Below are 19,317 nucleotides of genomic sequence, written 5' to 3' on the forward strand. Positions count from 1 at the left end.
GAGTCAATAACAGGGTATATAACAGAAGAGCTAGCATACTTTTCGTCTCTTTTCTTTTCGTCACTAGATGAATGATTCTGATATGGAAAATCACCCCACAAAAAAGTAAACAGAAAACGAATGAAAGAAAAAAGCTAGCTTGGCAACAAAGTCATCCCAAGGTGCACTGCTGCAAAGAGAGAAATGTAGCTGCAGGGCTGACACAGACTCTGTTCTTCATTCTATTGTGTGTGAAAGCATTTGTGTTGACCTTTTTCAAAGGGTCTGGATCACTGGACATCCCTAAAATCAAAATGCATTGTACGTCCTCCTTATGTCCCTGCATTTGCCTCATAATATACCCTTAAGGTGTTTGCTTTCATAGAATTTATGTTTTATACACAGACAATGGAGGTCCAAGATAATATATGGTAGAATTAAATTAAGCATGCAATGAATCATCCAATACTGACAATCAATTGACTCCATCTTCTCATACTTTGTGAGATTGCCACACCTGATGTGCACTGACCTTCAAACAAGAAGTTGTTAAGATCGCAAACACTCAAGCTGAAGAACAAAAGATAGTGAGAAAAGACAAACTTAACGTGATAGAGAAGTTTCGAAAGCATTGATTCAGAGGTGCAAGGACACACCCAGTGGTCACAAGGTAAGAAGTGAGAGTAAACACCATTAATATCACTTTGAAAGGGCTTGGTCATATCGTTTTTGTTTGCTGCACAAATGACCCGATTATAGATTTAACTGATTATATTTGTTTTTCCTCTCACAATTCCAGTCAAAGTTGTTACTGTTGGAAGAACTTAATGTCACTCATAGATCCCAGTTGCTCCAAGGAACATGTCCTCTTCCTCCCTTGTGTTGGGCTCTCTCTAGCCATCAAAACGCCAAAGGAAGTTAGATTAGTGAGTCTATTCTATGCCAGTCAGTGAGGAGCACAATACCTCCAACCATTGTATAGTGACATGACTCTATCAATAGGCAAGTCAGGTCAATCTACTTGCCAGATAATAGCAGCAGTCACTGTGACAGCATATCCCTCCAGTGGGCTCTCTAAGGGCCTTGCTTCACTCTGCTTGCTCGGGCCTTCCTATCCTAAGGGGTTGGCAGCGCCACACGCACACACAAGCAGAGAGAGAGACACACGTATGGTAAACCTGGTGCCTTGGCGCTCTATCATGTTGTGCTAAAGGGGGAGCATAATGGTTTTTAAATGGATGACTCTGTGCAGGCCCAGAGAGGGAGCATGAGACAGAAGAGAATGGCCATGGCCTGAAGCGAAGCAGCTCTCAGATTGAGCTGTCCGTCTCGCTGAAATGAGTCTGAGTTAACACCTCTTCCAATCCCCGGTGCCCCAGGACAGACAATAGCAGGCTTCCTGTCTGCCCTCCTCCTTGTTCTTTCTCACTCCTGCTCTTTTGGTCTCTTTCTATTACTCCCTCTGTTTCTGTCCTCTAATCTTGCCTTCCACTCAGATACTCAGAAACCATGTCAGTGTCTACATTGTGGTTCTTAAAGCTTTGTTTAGCTATTTAAGTGTACCACAGAACTGGATAAGCCAAGACAATACATTATAGACATTCATAGTTAAGACCAAGAAGAAATAAATCGCAAAAACATCAGTGTTGTTCAGCTGTTTTGAAGGTTCTACTGTAGACATTTTGCAGATGAGAACTTCTAACTGCAGTTTTGCTTATAATAATTAAAAGGCTACATGTGAATACATGTGAAGTCTATAAACATGTTAAGGTATTTAAATCAACTGAAATGACGTGACAATCAAGAGCAAAAAAGAGTTCTCTTCCAGACTGGCTTTTGCTGAAGACGGTATGCTGCAATTTATAAGGAATCACAATTAAGCTAATCACTGACAACTAAATTCTGCACTTAATCCAATACTGTCTTACTACCGTAATGGGTTGAGCCACAATGTCTATGTCCTTGGTTAGATATTATCACTTTTACACCACAGGGATCTCATATGATTTCATTTATTATCTCTCATAACATATCCCCATATTTTGGCAGAGGACTCACGGACCACATGCATAAAAATTCTATGAAGAATATTCGACTCCTCCAGAGTATCCAACACAGTAAAAAGCATGTATTGTTGTTTTTTTAAAAATCTTCTATCCATTCCCATTAATGCTTGTCTCTGTCTTGTTTCTTTTAACATCTTTTTTCACTCAGTGCCTGTCTATTTGTCTAAGACCAGAGGCAGTAGATGAGGAGAAGGATAGATTGTAAAGAGAGGGAGGAAGGGGGTGTTTGGGAATCCTACGGGAGTCTGTTGATGACTATCACCAGGTTGACTGTTATGACTATCTGTGATAAGAGTCTGAGAGAGGAGAGACCCCAAAGTCTTCCAGCCCCAAACCAGCAAGGGTATCCCTAAAAATAACACAGTCCAAGTTGGAGTGAACCCTCCAACAACCACCTACTATAAAGAGGACGGCGATGATGAGTTGATTGACCAATACTTCCATTTTGAATGGTTGGGATACAAATACTGAAGAAAACAAAACTGACTTAATTTATTTGAAGCAAATAGAACTGACCTCATGCTAAGAGCCTTATGCTTGATGATACGCTCACAAAAATTACACCACTCACAAACAAAATCTCCAAAATCCCAACAAGACATCAAGGATGTTCTGGTAACCACATATAGTACCACACATCATCGCATAACCATTTTTTAAACTTCATCTTCACAAATGTCATTTATATGTCAGTGGACTTTTTTACTTACAAGAGCAGAGCTACTAAATATGTATTAATTGGGTGCCTGGACAGACGAAAGATAAAAGGAGGAAAACTGAGAGAAAACATGAGGGCTGTGAGGACACTGTAGCTTTTGGAGAGGTGCCCTTTGGACCCCAAATGGCTAGCCATAATATAACTTCATAAGGGAAAATGCTCAGTCTGGTACATTGCCACAAATTGACTGTGTGAGCTCGCTTGCTCCTACAACTGCTGAGGAAAAAACACGTCAAAAAAGAAATGCCGATTTAGGAGTTCATCAGACCAACTCTATCCAGAGAAACTATAGAGATCACCTCTAAACCCTGTCAAGAAGAGAGTTGTGCATATTATATTACATCAACAACTTCCTTCGCAGAGTAAAATTGAAAAAAAAACCCCATATGCTATAACAATTTCACTGATAATATTCATTGTAAATGTATAAAATTATAAACTACAGTACTCTCAGTACATTCAAACTCAATATAACTCCACAACTACATCCGTACAAGATCAACAATTTATTTGGATGAAAATACTGAAATTCAGTACTGCATATTTCCTTAACAACACTCTATGATCTTCAAAATGGATGGCTTGCAGAAACTATAATTAATTAATGTCATTGCACAGGCTGTTCATTTCTCTATGAACTTCAAACTGTGATATTAGCTATCGGTGTTATGCTCCAAGACATCATGTCTTTTCCAACGTGGCATTTAATTAATTAATGTCCACTTCATAACATAGTACATATAAAGTCAGTGGTAGACTGTGAATTACTGGCCCCTTAAAAAGGAAGAGTCAAGAAGTCACTGAAATGAAAAGCAGGCCAGCTTAATTCATTCCTGATTAGGTATTGGAGAAGGAGAGAAAGGGATGGGGAGAGAGACAGAAATTGGGAATTTCTTTTTCTTTTTGACCTAATGAGCTTACTGAAGCAACTTCAATATCCTCTAATGTCATGTTGAAATGAAAATTAATAGGTCAATATGCTGTCACTACATTGGGCCATGCTTCTTTCATTTCCATATCGGGTGGCGTGACCAAATGAGTGTGCTCATTCGGACTGTCGCCTAGAAAAGCTGATACCTCTGCTAATCAGCCAGATTTTTCCATTCAACATTGCTGTGCTGCAGGAATTGTGTGTGTGTTCTTTCTGTGTATAACCGTGTGTATGTGCAAGATCAAAGACGAAGTCCAATCATGCAGGGTATGGAAATGGAATGGGCATCTTTGCTGATGATGAGATTGCTTGTGAATTAAGAGTGATGGGCAGAAAAATGTGAATGAAATGTGGTTTCTTCATTCCCTTACATTACATAGCTGCCTTATTGGCTCGTTCACTCTGCCATTTCATAAGTTACTTTATGATTGTGTTCAGACCATCAGATATTTATGTAGTCTAAAAGGATTTGGTGAGAAGATGGAGGGGAAAAAATAGAAAATGAAGAGAATACATAATGCAGACTGGTTCTTACCTCCCATCCAAAGGAGCTGTCTTTGTCTATTGCCCCATGATGAAGTGTGCTGTGTAGACCAAACCTCTCCCCGGCACCAATGTGTGTTTTGGCCCAGACGCCCAAGCCGGCACCGGGCACAGAAGACTCCCGCAGCTCCAGGTCACTGGGAATGGGAATGTCATCTGGAATGTAGACGGGTGCCTCGTAGGGCGAGCCCTCCTTTGGGGTACTGAAGTCCTGGTCATTACTGCTGCTGTTACTGTTGTTATGAAGATGGTGGTGGTGTGTGGCATAGATGTGGGGGTGCAGTAGGTGATGATGATTGTTGTTTGGATGGGAGGGAGTTGGTGAAGGAAGAGGGGACATGTTGATGATACCATCTTCAGCATCATCTTCAGGGCTATCAGGACCACCTCCACCACCGGCAGCTAAATCTGGGAGGTCGGCTTCTGTGTCGTACATGCTGTCCATTGGCTCACTGTCATCTGTGTGACAAAAAAACATTAAAAGAGAAGATTTGAAGATTGAACAACACAAACATCAGCATGTCAAGAAAAAAATAGATGGTCCAACAAAGATGACCCAGGAAGTTTGAGTTTTTTGTTTAAATGCTAATCAGATGCTAAAAAACTAAATAACAGTTCGTACTGGTCAAAGACCCAATTTTAAAAAGTAAGCTGGGTGTTTCATCTTTGTGGCAACTGAGAGGCAAACAATAAATTCTTAATGCAGCATCTTGAACTGAGTCAAGTTAAAGTTTGCTCATGGACACTTTAGTATTGTTCAGCCAGGTCTTCTCAATGGACTGGTTCCTGTCAAATAAATGACAGGCTGGTTTTTCTTTTATACAGTTTATGGCGTCTGACTGCCGCCTAAATCATAACACTATTCTCTGCGGATGCTACACATTCAATGACTTCTTGACCCTGAAATTCAAAAAGCACTATAATTCAATCTCAAAACCTCAAAAACATTAGAAAACCACACTGCAATGTGAGAAATTGGGGTCCTCAGAAAAGAATACCCATCCATTTGATGAGCGTCAGCGACAAGATGCTGAGCTCACATATTTATTATTTATGTGAGAAGTGCAAAACACATGAAGAGAAGAAGCTTTAGGTTGGCCAAGTTCTTTAAGGGAAAAAATTCTTGATTCCTTCACATTTACTGTTTCCTGCCAGGACTCATCTTACAAATAATAGTCACGTCCATCACTGACTGGGTTAGACTTGCAACTTATTTTATTGTCACACAGAATGATGACATGATTACACAATGACTGAAAATGATGATGAGCACACAAGTCTCGGCTTGTGGATTCAAGTTTCAATCTATTTGTCCAAGTGTGCAATTGAGTATTTTTTAGAGAGGGATGGTTTGTAAATGTGAAAATGCATCTTGGTCACATCATCAATCATGTATGGGTTCATGTACTACAAGCCTACCACAACAATACTTTTCTATTTTTATGCACAAGCAATTGTTTCAACTTTTAATTGAATAATATAAGCCAAACCTCCTTAGCACAGGACACTAGCAGCTGTACAAGACCATTACCTTGTACATTGGATCAAAGTATATGAAAGGTAAAAAAAAGAAGAGATATAACACCAGCTTGCTGACATGTTTGACAACTTCAAGATTTTCTTCTACGAAACTAAGGCTCAGTGCCTTTTCCTGGCACATGTGTCAAACTCAAGGCCTGGGGGGCAAATGTGGCCTGCCACATCATTTTATGTGTCCCACGAGAGCATAAAAGCTTAGAGTGTCTAAAAATAAAGAGGTCAAAAGTATTCTTTGACCAAAATCTAAATTTTCCACAACGCAGTAATTAAGCCCATTTTGACTCTGACAAAAATATTGTGAACACAGTTAATGTCCTAACTTGTGTTTGATAATATTTGTCTTCATTCACTTGGTTTGTTTGATCTTTTAATTGATGGAGTTCTGTGGGTTTCATAACCTGACAAGTTTAAAGGACGTATGTCATAACAGAGAAACAAACATATTTTTCTGTGCAACTGTAATGTTTGTAACTTGAAAAAGTAACAAATTCAGCTATTTAACACTGAAGAGTAGTTACATTTATGTTACATTACATTGAGTTACAATTACAGTATTTTACGCACTATAAAGCACACCTAAAAGCCTTTAATTTCCTCAATTTCATAATCCAATGTGCCTTATATATGAAAAAAGTTTTAAAATAGACCATTCATTCAAGATGAGTTCTCCGATGGGTTTTATAATCCAGTGCGCCTTAAAATCCTGTGCACTTTATAATCAAGTGCGCCGTGTGTATTTTTAAAAAAAAAAATAGGCCATTCATTAAAGGTGGACCTTAGAATCCAGTGTGTCTTATAGTGCAGAAAATACTGTAGTTACATTTATTACTTACATCTGGCCCCTTGAGGACAGCTGTTATGCCGATGTGACTCTCGGTGAAAATGAGTTTGACACCCCTGTTGTATGGAGAAGGATTATGGTGTCTCTGGTCAAAGCACCACAACAGTTTCAGTATCTCAACAAAGGGGCTAGAAATTGGCGTACCAACAAGGCCTAAAGTTACTTTTAAAGTGCTGGTCCTCTGTCAACCTCCATCTAGTCTGCTGCTAAACCTGCCAGCAGACTAGATAGAATGGAAACATGACATAAACAATACAATGCAACGTGACACAACACCATGCAAGGTAAGATAAGGTGAGGTGAGGTGTGTCGTGTCAAGGCGACGCAATGCAGCTCAACGTGACGTAACGCAACGCAACATAGTGCTGCACAACGCAATTCAAAACAGCGTTTGTAAAGTTTCACTGACAGGTTGTGAGCTGAACTCTAATAGAGCTTGCTACAATGAGATGTGCATCACTAATCAGTTTAATAGAAACAAATGATATTAAAATACTCCATACAATCCTAAGCAACACAAAAACTTTATTTCTGTTTAAAGAGCGTACTATTTTTCTCAGTCAACCTTAAACAGTGAGAAGGAAAAACAACTTGCTAACTGTAGAAAGATTAAATGACCTAATCAAGGAAGCAAAGTAAGAAAAATTCTCGGAAATTGACCAAGAGCACATTTATTGTATAGTGTAGAATGTTTTTGTTCTTCGATAGTTGGGTTTCTGCCCAGTGACAGATGTGGAACATGAAAGATGTTAAATTAAGTGACATGTAAATTTTGAATGTGAAATGTGAAACTCTGAAAGAATGTGACAAGGCTTTTCAGCACCTCGCAAACCTGCAGCCCGTCCAAGCAGATCCGGGAAACTTATCATATAAAGCTGCAGAAGTAAAACCCAGCCTTTTATGACTGATGCTGCGTCATCCAGTGATTTAGACTGGAAAATATCCCATTTTTTAATGATCACTGTTTCATTGGGGCTTAGACCAGCCGTGCAATTAAGCACTGGAACATGTGAGCCAGCAGTAGCTTCCACTTATGAATTAAAGTTTTATTACCAAGCCCTATCTGCTGCTCCTTCTGCACAATGAAAAGTGTTTTCAGGCTGTTAAACACTTCTTTTTTTCACCCACTTTCCCTCTTCTCTCCCCCACTCCCACTGGCACTTGACCCATTGAGAGCAATTTTGACGAGCAGAAAGACAGCCTTGGAAAATCTATTAAATAGCATTTAGCTTTAAGAGCCTCGGTGCACAAAAAGTGCACAGATCACTATATCAAATGATGAAGTAACAATGAGAAAAAGGAACAAAAATAACTAAAACATCTTTTGTGAGACATTAAGTGGTAAAGCAAGGAAGAAATAGCAGAAGCAGTGTGATAATAAAGAAGTTAAACTCTCAGTTGTAATGTAGTTCACAGAGTTCATTTTACCTCAAGAAAGTTGTGCATCCCTGGGATGCGCTTCAACAAATATTTGTGCATCCCAACATGACATTTATGCATTCCAAAAGTAATGACAGAATGTACGATAGTAGCGTATGCAAGGATTGAGTTTTGCTAATAGTACAATATTAAAATTAAACAAAAACTGTTAACTTTAACGCTTTTTATCGATAATGATGTCATAACTATTTAAGTAAAAAGAAAAAAGTTAAGTTACATATTTTTATCAAAATGTTAAAGCCTTGTAGTCATTCTTACAAAAGAATAGTTTAAAAAATTAAGAAAGATGTAATGCAGTTTTTTTTTCCCCTTTTGCTTTTCACTCAATAGTTTCTTTGCCTTTAATTCTTACATTCTCCAGCGGACACTGCACCAGGCTCACAGAGCCTTCTCCACACACATTTTTTGTAAGCTGCATTTTGTCTTGGGTGCTGACATTTAGCCTCCCCTCACCATGGAAAAAATTGCGTTTATTGGGGTACAAATGTTCAGATTTTTTGCTGGTTTTCGCTTAGCTTCTTCTACATCTTCTTCCGTACTGCCCACAGCAACATCTGTCTCTTTTTTTTTTAAATTAATTTTTTATTTGGGAAAGCAGTCATTTTCACTTGGGTTTTCTCCAACTTTTGCCTCTTTTTCGGAGGCATGGTGATAATGTGAGACTAACTCGTCGCTCTCTCAGTGCAGCGTGTAAAATGAGCAGACGTCTGTTTTTGCCGTTTGGTCGATTTTATTCATTCATTCATTGTCACAACCGCTACATCCGCTGTGGCGGGGAGCTGTAGCCTATCCCAGCTGAGCGAGGGCGTGAGGCGATGGAAACCCTGGGTGTGACGCCAGTGTACCGAGGAGCCACACAGAGACACGAACAAACACGCACACACACACTTACACACCGGCCAACTAACCTGATGCATGTTTTCGGAGGTAGGAAGAAGTCGGAGAACCCGGAGAGAACCCATACAGACACAGGGAAAACATGCAAACTCTGCACAGAGCTGCTGTGTGGCGACAGCGCTAACGACTGCGGGTTCAAAATTTAAGTGGAGAAATGGATAAATTGTGAATATTTTTGTTGAATGGAAGTGCATTCAAAGCTTGCCTCCCAGGGACATATGTTTTCTGATGATCGTGCGTGTCTGTCAAAAAATGTGCATCAAAGACTCAAGGATGCCTCCCAAAATGCGAACACTGAGTTAATTTGTATGAATTTTACCCGGAGAGAAAACAGAATTTTTTACATTACTCACCGTTGGAGGCAAGCACTCAATAACAGAGAAATAGTTGCAGATGAGAAAAGTGAGCAGGAAAATAATGAGAAAGGCCACGGAGATGACAAGGAGGACGACTTTAAAAAAGCGATGACTGTACTGCTTTTAAAAGTGGTGTATGTTTGCTCTGGGTGTCCAAAGACCCCAAAAGAGATGTTAGGTTCATCTCCCCAATGACTTTTTAAAAAACACCCCGACCAGACAGTGCTTTCCTCTCCTGAGCTCCTCATGTTGTTCTTTCTCTCTGTGTTCCTCCTGCCATTTCTTTCTCTTTTACGGGGAGCAATTTATCCTGATTACATCAGGGGTCAATCATTAATTTGCACCTTGGGGGTCCAGGCTGTGGCTGTGGCTACAATGGGCTGCTTGTTCAGCGGCTGTTATTTCAGTGGAAAACTGTGCTGCCCTGCCTGAGAGCTGGGCCCAGGCCACATGAAGGCATCTCATTTATGTGATAAATTGTAAATGCATGCGGTAAATGGAACCTTTTGCTTTGTAGAATAGTTTGTAATAACAAAGATTTTAGGGTGCATATGAACCCAGATGCAGGACTATCACACAAACACATCTGTTTGCAACTGCAAGAACTGTTACTGTTCTCTGAGCATGTGCAAGAAGATCATATATTGTTTGAAGGTAACGATGATATCTCATGATTATAATATGTCTCGGTGAAATTGCAAGATATGATAGAGATATGACATTTATGAATTCTAAAAGGGACATTTCAAATTTTCTATTCTATCAAAAGAAAAACAAATAATTTTGCTAACAATTTTTGAAAGGCAATGTGAATACGCTGTCGTGATTAAAAATGTAAAAGTACTTAAATATCTGAAAACCTGATAACAGTGTCATCAGTGTTACCATAGCAAAATAACTTGACACAGCTGAAAATCAGTGGTTAAATTGAAAGGTCTTACAACAGGAAAATTGTTCTGTGGTCGTATTTAATCAGAGCACTTTAGACTTAAATGCAGAAAGATAGCGATCTGGAGTCATTTTCTGCCGTCTGCCTGGACACACATAAACACATGTGCTTTGTGGTATATAGACTGAGCTGCATTCATAAAGTGTGAGTAGACAGAAAGAACACTGAACACAGGAATTCTGGGAGGAAAGCTATAAATACAGAATTAATGATACCTTTAATTTCTTTCAGAAAAATGGCTACACCTTCATTGAGTAAAATAACGACTCTTCAATTGAAATTATTTTTAAAGATGCATTTTACTTGCAAACAGAGATGTAAATACAATAGTATAAAAATGCTGTAGACCAGAGGCTAGAACAGATGCCAATAGCTTAAAGTATTTAGGGATTTGATTGAGAATAACCAAAGCTAAGTATTGCTGTGCCTATGATAACAATGAAATAGCTGGATATAGGATGTGTGTGCCAGTGATGACCATCATAAAACACACAGGCAAACCAAACACACATACAGACTGTATCTTTGACTGGCCATCAATTGCTCTGGTTTTGTTCAAAAGGAAAGCCAGCCACTGATGAAAAGGCAGTATCCTGGGAAAAGGCAAAAGTATGTAAAATTCTGTACCGGGGGAGAAAAGATTGCCTGGTGTAAGGGGGGGCAATGCAAACGTAGGGAGAATGTGTGGACCATGACAGATATGAAAAATAGGTAGCTGGTTGGGCAATAAATGACTAAACATTCTGATGTGGGAGCTCTGAATGTACAAGTACATGTGTGTGTGAGGGTTGTGTCAAATCCAATCTTAATTTGCTCTTTGTGCTGCTATATTGTGTCAATATGGTCCCACTTAGCTGCCTTATTGGGCCACATAATGATGTTGGTACCTGTTTGTCTGTAGTAAGCAAGCCTTTAATGATTCTGTCTCCACACAAAAGAGCCTGAACGCCATCTGCTTTAAAACAAGAAGGGTGGTGGAGAGACGGAGCTGTAAAAAAAAAATCAAACGAGTGCAAATCAAAGGTGAAGTGAGTGAGAATGAGAGGTGAGAAACTGTTCAACGGTGTATTTTTCCATGGAGGTGCTGTATATTTGAAACGACATACAGTACATGCAGCATGTGAAACAGCAGCGAGAGGTGAGCACTTAAGGAGAATGGTGAAAGAAAAATAGAAAGAAAGAAAAATGAGGAAAGAATAAAGAAAATGTAAAGTTATAAAATCCATTGATGATAAAGAGAAGCATGTACCTTTATGTATCCACATTCATATCCACTGTGTTTTTTTGTGTGCACATGCCGCTGCTAATTACTCAAGAATGGTATGTTTAATAAATACTATTGTGAGTCACGAAGCTTCCATTGTACTCAAAAAAATGTGCCGCAGAATGAATTGAGAAAAAGAATGTAAAGCAAATTAATTCTATATATTAACTATTATAAAGAAAATTCATTCTGATTATTTGTTTATTTCATGGGTTTAAAATCTTACTGTACCACATGTACTTTGACAAAGTTCAGGCATGGTATTTCATGTGTGTGAGTGTGTGTGTCTAAAGAGAGTTCTTACCTCACTATCTTGGACTGGTATGACTATCTATCTATAAACCTTACTAGGGGGAGCAGTCCCTCACTTGTAGTCGTGAAAGAAAGAAACTATAATCACATCACTTGTAAACAGCTCAACATTTCCACATAAAACAAAAGACAACAGGAATGAATTCAGTCACTGCAACTCAATAAGGAACAGAATGGAGCTTTTGTGTGTTTTTACAGATGAGTGTGCACTTTTATATTTGTGTGTAGCTCCAATACAACACGGCTGATGTATTGATGTGTTATTTGTGTTGAACAGCCTTAAGGCATTCTATTGTCCAATAGAGTGTATGCTTGTGCGCGCGCGTGTGTGTGTGTGTGTGTGTGTGTCTGTGTTTGTGTGTGTGTGTGTATGTGTGTGTGTGTGTGTGTGTGTGTGTGTGTGTGTGTGTGTGTGTGTGTGTGTGTGTGTGTGTGGATGTGTGTTAAAGCTGCGATTGGTGCTCCAAGCAAATGGAAGACAGCAGGCAACCCCCCTGCAGCTGAGAGAGCAGGTGTGTAGGTGTGTGTGTGTGTGTGTGTGTGTGTGTATGTGTGTGTGTGTGTGTGTGTGTGTGTGTGTGTGTGTGTGTGTGTGTGTGTGTGTGTGTGTGTGTGTGTGTGTGTGTGTGTGTGTGTGTGTGTGTGTGTGTGTGTGCGGCCCCAAGGGGCTCTTGGGCCCAGGCTGATGCAGACATTTATTAACAGGGCAGATTAATAGCACTCGAAGAAAACATGTTCACAAACATGATAAATATTAATAATAATCAATATTGAGTTACATTGGCCAAATTGAGCTGCAAACATCACCCAAGGGGGATCGGAGGGGGAGGGGGTAACGGAGAGAAAGACAAGAGAGGAAGAAACTGACAGGATGGAAGGGAAAGCAGGATAAATATTTGCTTGCCAAACAATTTATTCTGTAAAATTTGTTCAGCGACTTCTTCAGCCTATGTGAACATGTTCACAAAACAATAGAAATTCATTTAAAAAAATTTTTGATCAAGATTCAGTTTTCCAAAAAAATGAATTAAATTATTATCTTTAAATAAAAGGTAATATAAAACACCAAAAATCCTTTTAAAACCTATAGAGTTACTTTATGAATACTATTGAGGAAAATTTAAGGACAGGCCACTGCCGGGGCGGCAGTGGCTCAGTGGTAGAATGGGCGGTAGAGCGGGTCGTCCCAAAAAAACACCCGGAGGCGAGCTGACAGTGGAGGTGTTAGCTCGCCTCTGGAGCACTGCTGAGGCACCCTTGAGCAAGGCTACAGGGGTTTGTACAAACTAACATGTATGCATGTGTTTGAGGTATTCGCTAACAAGAGCGTGCTTTTAATTTCACTTCGGGGATCAAATTAGTATATACATTTTTTTTAAAAAGATGTATTTTGGAGTTTGATGCTTTTTATGTTTGTGTTTCATGCATTAGGAGTGATGCGTGTTGCTTGTTTGGTTGTACATATGCGTGCATGTGCACATTCCATCCTCCTTCTGGTTACTTTACAGTGGCTTCATGTCTGAAGTTGTTTTACAGAGTATTGGTGTTGGTGCAAATTGATGGGGAAGGTTTGGGGTGATGATATTCACCTCTGCCACTGGAAGCAGCCTAGATCCATACATCAGTCTATGATGCTCCAGCTTCGCTCCGCTCTGTTCCTCTCCTCTTCTTGCCCTCTCCCTCCAGTCATTAGCCAGTGAATTAACAATAATGCAGCATGCTATTAATCACCCTGACAAAAGTGTTAGCATTGCCTGGGTAGGCCGCCACGAGACTGTGTAGGAGGCGGGTGGTGGTAGGGGATGGAGAGAGGGGAGAGAGGGAGAGCGAGAGAGGTAGGTGCAGGGGCTGCATGGAGTTTAGAGGGTCTGTGCAATAGACAGAGAGACAGACAGACAGACAGACAGTAGGAAAAGATGGAAAAGCAGGTGTGAAAGGAAAAACGTAAAGCCAGGGATGTGAAGAAGATGACAGGGAATCGGTGTTGTTGCATTACTCCATCGTTACACCACACCCCTAGGGGTGTGTGGTGCGATGCCAGCGGGGGCGCATGTGACCCTGGGGAACATTTTTTTGCAGTACTAGAATAAAGTGTATTTGCACATCGACTACAGTAGTTGGCAGTGGAGCTCTCATTGTCAGGTGTGTGCAGGCAGTATTAGCTCGAGGAAGTATGAAGCGCTGGGCTAGTGGGCTTCACTGTGAGTCACAATCTGTAACAACAGTGGCAGCTGAGGATAGACTGGTGTGTTTATTGTGTCTTAAAAATGCTGGCAGCGGACAGCATGAAGCCTTATAAATTAAAGCCGAAACTTAGAGACATTACACCCCAATCATGCTGAGAAGTTTTTTTTCTCAGCGTGAAAACGTGCCGAATATCGCCAGAAATTACCCCGCTTTGTGAATGCTACTTCAGTGAACCAGTGAGCTCTGTTAGCATCATATAAGGTACCAACCTGCTGAGTGCAACAAACCCCACCATAGGAGAGGAGCTGAAACACTGAGTAGGAGCTGAGAGTTCAGTTTTATGCTTCAAATCCGAAAAGCTGTGTGCCAAAACGAGCTCAGTGTAGCCATTAATCCTGACTTCCTCATTTTGACTAAAAAAAGAAATCAGCACAATTGTTTTATTCCTTTTTGTTTTGTAGGTTAAGGGGTTTTATATATTGTGCTCCTCAGTTAATGTTGCTGAACTGGATTTGAATTTATTATTATTTATTGATTTTATTTAATTTTATTTTTCAGTATCAAATGGTGCAATAAGTTTGTCAAAAATGTTTACAGTTCAAACAAGGTTTTTTAATTTCAGGCAGATTGATGCACTTAAAACTTTTCTGTTATAGACTCAAGTAATGTTAATAAAACTATTCTTTGTTAAAAATCAAACTATATTTCTTTTTTTCCTTTTGTGTTTTCTTTAATGTTAATAAGGATACAAAGTTATGCAAAGGTGTGCTTAACAATTTTATAGACAATTGATATTATTTATAGTCGCGGCGGAGAGTGGGGGGGCGCAAATTATTTTCTTCTTGCTAGGGGGGGCGCAACAGAAAATAATTGAGAATCACTGCATTAATCTATCTTTGGTTTCTGTTGCGAAACAGTTGAAAGCAAATTAAACATTTCCACAGGAAGTTTAGTATGTGTTGTAAGAAAATCCTAGTTGTGTTCTACTATTTTTGTTACCAGTTGGTGCTCAGAGAATAGAAACAAGTATTTGTTTCTTAGCCCCCTACCACCAAGAGTGTCCGAGAGCATGATTTTGCCTTCCATGACCTGATCTCTGATTCCTCCCTATTGAGCTCTCACTCTTTCCCTCTATCTCCCTCTCTCCCACCCTGAGTCAGACCACCTGCTGGGAGGCCTTAGCCGAGGATGTCAGGTGGGCCGCGGCCATCACACGGTCCCATGTCATCAGGCTGTCACAGAGAAAGGAGCTGACAGGGGAGATATGCTAATCCACTTAGCTCCAAACTCAGTCAGGAGACAGGTACACAGTTCACAACAACCAGAACACGCACACACACATGCACGCATACACACACACACACACACACACACACACACACACACACACACACACACACATACACACATACACAACACACACACACACACACACACACGCCTGGGAGAGATACATTAAGCCATGAAACACTGACTTGATCAAATGAAGATGAAATGATCCCATGAGCACATAAAGCTGCTGCTCAATACTGTATAGGCTTGGGGTGGACACATTAACACAGGTGCAAAGACCTATAAAGATAAAACTTTGACTTTTAATGATTGCTGTCGCTATATTTCATATATATTCAGAACCTTTATTTATTTGAAAAAGTTCCTTTCCACTTCCTCTCATTATTTAGCCTCATTAACAGAGGGAGCTCAGGATATACACTGTTACTATTGTTAACCGCAAATGATTCTATGTCTGAGCAACACAAATTACGAAGATCTAAATCTCTATGATTCAGTAATATTTTCATTTTAATATTGCTGCTTTATATAAAATAACAGTTGCTATTACATTCAGCCTGTTTAAATGGGAACATAAGGGAAGTACGGGTCCTTCAGACACAGCAGCAACATACTTTTAGAAACTTGTGAAAGATGCAGATTTAAAGATTGAGAAGGTCAGTTAAACAGCAGGCCCACAATTAAAGAAATACAGTGTATTCCATATTACACTCACACACCTACAGTATACAGTACACCGCTCACACACTACACCAAAGTGATCAAAGTCAGCCAGTGAGTGGTTAGGTGTCAGAGTTCAAAACTATTGCACCACTCAGCCAGATGATATCTCAAACTGATCAATCGTATTTCCCGACCATGACTTCCCCTATTAGGAGGTGTGTCAGTGCTATTACTAATCTGTTCACTATCCCACAGAAACAGGAAGGTAGAGGGGGAAACAGATGGGAAGGCAGGAGAATGGTGAGTGAGGGACACAATGCTTATGGTTCCCTTCCTCCTCCTCCTCCTCCTCGTTCCTTCTCCCTCCGTCTCCCTCTTCTACTCTACTTGCTCTCTAGCCATCGGTGGAGTGTGAGAGAGTGGAGGCTCACAATCAGTCTGACAATACTGTATACAAGTGGTGGTGAACAATGGAGTCCAACCACAAAGAATTCTGGGAAGAGGGCACAGCCCTTTTTCTCTTTTGGGTGGCTCCTGCATGCCGGACCCACATTGGTCTGCTGAGACTAACCGGTGCCATAGAGAGAGAGAGAGAGAGAGAGAGAGAAAGAGAGAGAAAGAGACAGAGAGAAAGAGTGAGAGAGTGAGACAGAGACAGAGTGAGAGAGTGAGAAAAAGAGAGAGAGAGAAACAGAGAGACAGAAATATACCACAGTTCCATACAAACTTCTTTTTATTAATAATCAAACACTTTACAATAACATACATCTAGCACTCATACACACTCACACACAGACGCACACAGGTTCAGTGTCAAGTTTTCCTGTTATTAGGTCACTTAATTAACAAGCCCAGACCTGTCAACTTGATTGAAATAAAAATAAAGGTAGTTCTAATGAATGTGAAAATATGTGAAAGAGAGAGAAAAATGGAGACAGCTTATTTAGAAGAAGAACCGACAAAGAAAGAGAGTGAGAGAATGAGAGACAGATTGAGAGAGAGGCAATTTTATCCTTCTCTAACTGTCCGCCTTTCCTCTCAGTGTGCAGGGCATGGGGTGAATGCGGTCCATTTGGAAATAATTGGCTGGTAATTAGGCGGGGGTCGACAGGTCGATTTGGGAACAAATGGCTGTCTTTAGCTCAGGTGGCCTTCCACACAGGATAATGGTCCCCCGCCACCTTTTTTACTTTCCAGTCCTCCTCTCCCATACTGTCCTATTGCTTTCCTGTTCTTTGACTCCACCAATGCAAGGGTATATAATTAAATATAAAACCAAACATATTTCCACAAACTTCTGCTAATGTAACTCAGAAATTATATAGAATAAATCTTTATTCTTCAAGTTTATCCAGACACTCTGGAGAATGCATGTCTTTGTAATGAATGTAGTCATAAGTGAATGTAGTGTAGCTTTAGGACAAAGGTAGAAGTTGTGTGTTAACATATTGGACATGTAGACACACACAGTCAACATGCACATGTACAGCAAACTCACCAAATGTAATTGAACTCTGTGTAGAGATGGTGCACATAAGCTCGTGACAGTGCATTTACTGTGTTCTGTACTATTTATGCTACTAACTGGCTGTTTATAAGTAATACATAATTATTAAGGTTTTCTGTATTTATTGTTGATAAACAGCAGCTGCTACATTGTTGAGGTAAAGGAACAATGTAATTAGAGGCATGAAGACAACTACAAAGCAAATAAATGAAAAATGCCACAAAACGTATAAACCCCACAGGGTTTATAAGCTCGGACATGATCAGCCTCCCTCTGAACTGAAGAAGTCTCTTGGATGAGAGACGAAACGTCTTCAAGAACTTTCTTAACATCCAGTGGATCGACTCAAACAGCTTTAGGATAACCATGACCTGGATGACTGAGAACCTGCACAGACAACTTGGAGTTTCTAAACTTTATCAGTTCACACCTTCAAATACAGCTCTGTTTTACACTGATTTAAATTAGTTACTATCTGATACTAGCTGCTTTGACTAATATGTGCTACTAGCTTCTTATGCGGCTGTCTACTACTCGACGCTTACCTGTTACTAGCTGCTTTGGCTGCTGTCTGATACAAGCGGCTTTAGCTGCTCTGTGCAACTAGCTGCTTTTTGTATCTTCTGTTTATGGAAAACACGAATAAGTCATCTAAACTTGCTGTTTTTGTACAGATAAGTGGGACAGAGGAAAGGTGCAGTGATCCCACCTTGGACAGGCTGTTTAAAAGGGGATGATCAGTGACTGTTTCACTGCCTGTTCATAATGGAACTCACTGCTTTGTATGAAAGTTATAAAATTATACCGGGGAATTTCTGTTGTTTGTGCTCGATGGAAAATGCCGAGCTACTTTTTCTTGTGGATTACAGATGAAATGGAAAATGTCACACTTGAGCAATTTTATACCATCTTTGTCTTCTCCAGGGTACACAACGATAATGTAGAGAGACATCTTCATTTTGAACAATAACGCAATCTTTGTAAAAAGATCTAGTTTGTGTGTTTGCCAATACCAACCACTTCCAACTACAGGGTTTCTCACTCACTCTTTCTGTTCCTCCTTCTCCCTCACCCGTTGTCCCATTCAGCAGCGCTGGGGTGTTGTTTGGCTTCCTGCTGTTTGTGTTCAGACACGGCCTTGATTTGAATACTGATTCCCCATTGATAGGCCTGCACTTCCGATCTAATTAACTTGTTTTGTCTTTGGCTGAATGGAAATGTCCGAGGGAGGGTGAGAGAGAACGAGAAAAGAGGAGCGACACTAAACAATGTCACAGATCTTTGCAGGAGACGCACTGTAAATAACAACACGTAAATACAAACAGGATGGGGGTTAAGCAGGACATGTTGAGAGCAAAACAAAATCATTGTGTGGACATAAAAAGATTCTGCTCGAAGGATGCACCTTTATCATAAAAGACTGATAGGATGTGATTCATTTCAAGGCAGATTTTGCAGTCAGACTGTAGGTGGTGACTTCAGGAATAAACTCTGATGCAAACCCTCCACTGTCACCGTGGGTTCACCGAGAGAACCTACGGTGACATCAGTGTCACACGCACTTTGAATGTCCCTGTGTCTTCATTGTAAAGTTTTATGTCTGATCTTAACTCATGGAGTCCCTAAGTGACGTTTACTCAACACTCTGGTATCATGACCATGTGACAGTCATGTGTCTGTGACAGGAAGTGATCTCTCCAAAATAGTGGTGTGTCCAGTGTGCAAATTACAAGGAAGCATCCAATTTTAAAAAGTAATTTTTTTGACAATACAGATGATTTCAAACACATTTAACAGGTTTAATGCTTTGATAACATGTTCTATATTACTTT

The 19,317-nt window shown here is 40.1% G+C and overlaps 1 protein-coding gene across 8 annotated transcripts in view; it reads right to left on the minus strand.

Moving 5' to 3' along the window:
* prdm16 (PR domain containing 16) overlaps positions 1–19,317 on the minus strand; it is a 179,953-nt gene that overhangs the window by 110,223 nt on the left and 50,413 nt on the right. For all 8 annotated transcript variants that reach the window (XM_068325163.1, XM_068325225.1, XM_068325198.1 and 5 more), the window contains exon 2: positions 4,230–4,696. In XM_068325163.1, the coding sequence (XP_068181264.1) occupies positions 4,230–4,696 (467 nt within the window). The remainder of the gene's footprint in view (positions 1–4,229; positions 4,697–19,317) is intronic.

This window comes from Antennarius striatus, chromosome 2 (genome assembly GCF_040054535.1).
Source record: "Antennarius striatus isolate MH-2024 chromosome 2, ASM4005453v1, whole genome shotgun sequence".
In the NCBI taxonomy this organism is placed as follows: domain Eukaryota; kingdom Metazoa; phylum Chordata; class Actinopteri; order Lophiiformes; family Antennariidae; genus Antennarius; species Antennarius striatus.